The sequence below is a fragment of the Microtus pennsylvanicus genome, chromosome 4 (assembly GCF_037038515.1).
Source record: "Microtus pennsylvanicus isolate mMicPen1 chromosome 4, mMicPen1.hap1, whole genome shotgun sequence".
Taxonomy (NCBI): domain Eukaryota; kingdom Metazoa; phylum Chordata; class Mammalia; order Rodentia; family Cricetidae; genus Microtus; species Microtus pennsylvanicus.
In genome coordinates this window covers 78,428,716-78,434,715 of record NC_134582.1, presented here as the reverse complement: position 1 = coordinate 78,434,715, position 6,000 = coordinate 78,428,716, and the positions used below count along the sequence as shown (strand labels likewise).

Sequence of the window (6,000 nt, the reverse complement as noted above, 5' to 3'; positions counted from 1 at the left end):
TTTTGCAGCTCTCAAACAAGGGTTTTTATACAAGAAGAACAGGTATTACAATTCTTAAAAGATGTTCAGTGAAGCAGTTACAAAGAACGATTATTATAATCACCTGGCACAGGAAGCACAAAATCAATAGGTATTACATATCCTGGACAATGGGTTCAAAAATCAGTTACCAATGGAACAAATAACATCATAATCACTAAACAGAACAAAACACAAAATATTACTTATAGTTAAGGGATGACTCGTAGGTCCACATCAAGTTAATAAATTTTCATGTGTAATCCTTATCTAACATCTAGCTTTTGTCTTATTTAAAATCCTCAAAGTTCAATTTAAAGCAATGCTTTCTACACCACAATGTCAAAGCCAACCTCATCTACACACGCACAGCCATACAAATTCGTATATTGCTGGGAGGATATTTTATCAAAGTATTATTTTATAATTATGTAAATGATTATGAAGCAAAGCGTTGAATCTTTTAGAAAAGAGGTCATGGCCAGTAACCCCATTTCAAGGGGGTGGCGTCTTCTCGGCCCAGGCTATCAGGAACATCTCGTACATATTAAAAGGAAATAGAAGCAGACAAACTGTCATGAGAACTACGGCTCAATAATTTCTTTCCGGCTAGAGAGTTCCACAATCGGTTCCAGGAGACCTCCCTTTGGAGTGTAACGCCTCAGTCTGTGGAACTTGTCACACATAATCTACTGGGGTTGGTGTGGCAGTAGAGGGATCACAAGAGTAAAGTTCTGGTGCAGGGCTACTCAGAGGTTTCTGGCAGGGCTGACCTGGCTGAGGTCCCACTCCATCGCATCATCCAGATTGCACCAGGAATCCCGGCGAGGGCCACTCAGGCGCGGCCGGCGTCGCGCGGCCTCCAGCCGGTGGGCGGCGCTGTGGGGAAGCAGCCACTTCCTTCCGCCTCTGCTTCCTTCCGCGCCCGGCGACAGCACATCCTGTTTTCGTTGGCCGCACGCTGATGGCGGTCCCTGCCGGACCTCTGGCCAGTGCGTAGGGCCGGTCCTCGCTCTGCACGAAGAGGTCTTGGCGCCCCCTCCTTTGTCCTCTTGACAAGCCTGTGCATCGTCTCCCAGGGCGCAGAACTTCTCGTGGCCGGCAGCATGGGCCGGGAGTCTCGGTGAGTCCGCGGGCGAGCGGTTTCTTGGGCTCCGAGGGGAGCGGGTGAAGGTGGCGTCGCGGCGGGTGTGGGGCGGCCCCACGTGTGGCCGCTGAGGAGCCGGTCACCTCGGCTGCGAGGAGGCGCTGCTGGCGCGCAGGGCCGCAGAGTCCCCTGTACTTGCCACAGCCGGGTCGACCCCTGACCTGGAGCAGCCTTCGGCAGCTCAGGCCGCCCGGTCACCGACGAGCAGCTTCATCACCTCCAGGTCAGCCCTGACCCCGGCTTGCACTCCCTCTTCGCTTCGCCTTTGCAAGGTTGCTTACTCCGCTCTATAGTTTACTTTCGTGCGCGCGTCGTCTTCCTAAGTCATTTAAAAGGAGCGTGTGGGCAGACTTTTTTTTTTAAACCGTACCTGCAATATGTGTAGGACCGACTCTTATTGGGTTGCCATAAACTCTTGTTTTTTGTTTTTGTTTTGTTTTTCGAGACAGGGTTTCTCTGTGGTTTTGGAACCTGTCCTGGAACTAGCTCTTGTAGACCAGACTGGTCTCGAACTCACAGAGATCCGCCTGCCTCTGCCTCCCAAGTGCTGGAATTAAAGGCCTGCGCCACCACCGCCCGGCTGCAATAAACACTTGTTTCATGGACATTTACTTCTCAGATAGATTCCGTATTACTTTGTTACCCGCTTCTTGTCTTTTTAAAACTGTTCACGTGCGCACCTTATTATAACTATAATTATAATTAAAGATTCTTCAAAACTTTAGGATGTTGATAACAGGTTCAAGACCTTGAGGTTATTATTATTATCTTGAAAGATGACTGAAGTGTATGTAGCCGGTCTGAAAGATACTTTGGTTCAGTGCCTAGGGAGGATGACAATTTTGCATTTTTTTAGTGCTAACATCACTTTACCGGGGTCATTATGACTTAGGTTCAGGAACTGAGCAAAGTGTGAGTGGAGCACCGTGAAATTCTGCGGATATAAAAGCCAGTAGCGGCATCTGGATAAAGGCAAAGGCTGTACCACCTTGACTACAGACAGTTCATGTGACTGTCTTTCAAGTTTCCCGAAGACGCTGTTCTTCATCTGGCTACTACTATACCAGAAATCTGGAAGCAATATTTGGCCCATTCTCACCCACGCTGCTCATTTCTAGTTAGATTCTGCACTGTTTTCCCATTCCTGCCTCTGACTTTTGTTTTTTCGGGACCGTGTTTCTCTGTGTAACTATGGGGCCTGTCGTGGAGCTCAGCCTGTCTTGACCAGGCTGGCCTCTGCCTCCCAAGTGCTGGGACTAAAGGTGTGCACCATCACTGCTAGGCACCTGAATTGCCTTTCTTGATCCTGCTGTTATAATTATTATATTTGTATTGCTGGAATCAGAGTGACCCTTTAAAAATAACGATAAGAACTTGCCATTTTTTGCCTTAGTTTCCATTGGATCTTTAGAGATGAAATTCTGGCTCCCCAGACCTTTCCTACAAAGGCCCATTTCACCTCACCCATCTTACCTTTATACTGTTATTTTTTATGCTGTACTTGGCTGATGTTCTTGTTTGTTCAGGGAGCAGTGGTGGCTCAGAGGTGAGGGAGAGCAGGGTGCTTGAGAACAGCACCAAGCGCAGTTTTTGTACATACCGAGCTTTCCTGAAAGATTGGAGAGAGGTAGGAGGAGGTAGATCCTGAGAAGGCCCAGAAAGTGAATGGATTAACTCCTGTGAATGGCAGCCTCTTGAGGAAGCTGCTGTGAGTTGATCTTGGGGCCTCACATATGTCAGGGGTGGACCACACAGCCTGTGCACCCAGCACAGCCTCAGTTTTTTGCTTATTCTGTTCAAATGTGAAGACATCCAGCTCTTCCTGGTGCCCTCATATTTGACATTCAGTTCATCAGTAAATCTAGTCAGTGCTCGTGCTCTGGGCTGCGTTTTTGTTTTCTTTGCAGATCTTGATATATCTCAGCAGTTGTCATTGTCTCTTAACCTGGATGGTTAAATGGGTTCCTTCCTTCCTTCCTTCCTTCCTTCCTTCCTTCCTTCCTTCCTTCCTTCCTTCCTTCCTTCCTTCCTTCGTTTCTCTGTGTAATCATGGCTGTTGTCGAACTCACTGATGTTTGCCTGCTTCTGTCTCCCACCTCCTGTGTTTAAAGGTGTATGCCACCAATGCCTGGCTTAAATTTTTTTAAACTTTTTTTTTTTTTTTTGACACATGGTTTCTCTGTGTAACTGGCTGTTCTGGAACTCACTTAGTACACTAGGCTGTCCTCGAACTCGCTGAGATCTGCCTTCTTCTGCCTCCCAAGTGCTGGGATTAAAGGTGTGCGCTACTTCCTTCCAGCTTATTATCTATTTTCTTGTAAGAAAATTTATTCATGGGTCTGGAGAGATGGTTGAGTGGTTGAAAGCACCTATTTTTCACCCAGGGGATTTAATTCTAGCCCCCCCCCCCCCCCCCCCATGGCTCACAGATGCCTATGACACCAGTTCTGGGGGATCTGATTCCTCTTTCTGGTTTCTTAGGTACCTGCACAGATGGGATGCACACACACATACTGAGGCACATGAATATACACATACATAAATTGAAAGTGTGATATACGTAATCTTTCCTCAGTCTTAGTAGCTGGCACTGCAGGAGTCTGCCATTGTTTGTGGCCCAGTAGCTTTCCATCTTACTCAATAAAAGACGTAATCATTTTAAGACCCTCTGACTACTTCGTTATTTCTCTGATCTCTTGAGTGGTTTTTCTTTTTCTTCTCTTTGAGACAGAGTCTCACTATGTAGTCCTGGTTAGACTGGAACTAATGCTGCCTGTTTCTGCTTCCTAGTTGGTGGGATTAAGTTGTGTGCCGCTACACTAGACTACTGTCTTAACTTGTTTAACCATATTCCTTGCTGCTATTCCTTCATGTGCCAGTCCAGATTCCTTCCCATGAGTTTACTTGTGTCCCGTTTGCCTGGAAGGTCTCCCCTGTATGTCCACATGATTCCTGCTTTCATTTCCTTCGAGGATCTCTAAAAATGTTACTTTATGAGTGACTTCTCAAGTTGTCTGATAGAAGATGTCAGTGTCGGGGACCAGCTTCAACAAAAATACAACTTGCCAGGTTAGGGGGGTGGGGATCAGAAATATAAGTAAATAGCACTGGGAGGGAGTTTTAGTGAATATTAAAATCCTTGCATTGAATTTTCCTTACACTTTTATCCCCCCAACACCAAGGGGGGGGGGAAGAAGACAACAAAAAACTTCTTTAACATGATACAAAGGACAACTCAGCAGTTAATTGCTTTAACACTTTGAGACCTTAAGTCAATAGCATTTTGTTGTTTAGGTGGTGAAGACAAGTGTCCTGAAGGCAGCCACTCCCAATGTCATACTTCCTATTCACTTTCTTTTATTCTGAGCAAGTTGTCTGTCTCCAGTGCAGTACTTGACATGTGGTGGTGCACTTCTTCACTTGCCTGTGGTCTCTTCTTTTCCAGAATATAAACTCTTCTGAAGAGCTGCCATTCCAGCCCTTTTGACAGGTTTTTATGTTGTAGCCCAGACTTCAAACCCTGACCTCAAACCCCTGATAGTGATCCTCCTGCCTCAGCCTCCCAAGTGCTGTGCATGAGGTACTGTGTGTGGCATCTTTCGAGACTTTCCCTGCATATGTACTGTGGCGTAGTTCATTTTCTCCTAATCAAACATGTTTTAATTTGCTACACATAGAAGTAAAATACAAGCTGCTTGCTAAGTTTACTCTTTGGTTCGGTACAATTCTAGCCACTACCGCAAACGCTCGGCATCACGAGGACGGTCTGGAAGTCGGTCTCGGAGTCGCTCACCCTCTGACAAAAGAAGTAAACGTGGAGATGACAGACGCTCTAGGAGTAGAGATAGAGACAGGAGGAGAGAGAGGTCTCGCAGCAGGGACAAAAGAAGATCACGGTCCAGGGACAGGAAGCGCCTGAGGTAAGACATTCTTCTTAAGACCACTGGTTCCTGACAGATGGAACCGTTGAAATCAGAGAGTTTCCCACATTCAGTCAATACATATTAATGAATTGATCATTTAACTTTTTGTTTTGTTTTGGAGACAGGGTTTCTCTGTAGCTTTGGAGCCTGTCTTACAACTAGCTCTTGTAGACCAGGCTGGCCTTGAATTCACAGAGATCCACCTGCCACCTCCTCCCGAGTGCTGGGATTAAAGGGGTGCACCACCACCGCCGACCTTTTTTATTTTTTTGGTTTTTCGAGACAGGGTTTCTCTGTGGTTTTGGAGCCTGTCCTGGAACTAGCTCTTGTAGACCAGGTTGGTCTCGAACTCACAGAAATCCGCCTACCTCTGCCTCCCGAGTGCTGGGATTAAAGGCGTACGCCACCACCGCCCGGCTTTTTTGTCTTTTTTTTGAGACAGGGTTTCTTTGTAGCTTTAGAGCCTGTCCTGGAACTTACTCTCTTCTGTAGACCAGACTGGCCTTGAACTCACAGAGATCTGCCTGTCTCTGCCTCCCAAGTACTGGGATTAAAGGCATGTGCCACCATTGCCTGACTGATATTTGAGTTTTTTTTTTTAAATATTTATTTATTTATTACGTATACAATATTCTGTCTGTGTGTATGCCTGCAGGCCAGAAGAGGGCACCAGACCTCATTACAGATGGTTGTGAGCCACCATGTGGTTGCCGGGAATTGAACTCAGGACCTTTGGAAGAGCACTGCAATGCTCTTAACCGCTGAGCCATCTCTCCAGCCCGATATTTGAGTTTTTATGTGAAAATAAAATTGTAAGATTTTTAGATCAAGAACTTTGAAGCTGGGCATGGTCGTATACGCCTTTAATCCGAGCACTAGGGAATCAAAGGCAGGTGGATCTCTTATGTTCCA

General features: G+C 46.3%; 1 protein-coding gene across 2 annotated transcripts in view; it reads left to right on the top strand.

Annotated features, from left to right (window-relative positions):
• Positions 1–923: 923 nt before the first annotated feature.
• The window catches only part of Ddx46 (DEAD-box helicase 46), a 46,498-nt gene continuing 41,421 nt past the window's right edge, over positions 924–6,000 (top strand). For both annotated transcript variants that reach the window (XM_075969531.1, XM_075969530.1), the window contains exons 1-2: positions 924–1,141; positions 4,897–5,085. In XM_075969531.1, coding sequence (XP_075825646.1) covers positions 1,125–1,141; positions 4,897–5,085 — 206 coding nt within the window. In that variant the 5' untranslated portion in view covers positions 924–1,124. The remainder of the gene's footprint in view (positions 1,142–4,896; positions 5,086–6,000) is intronic.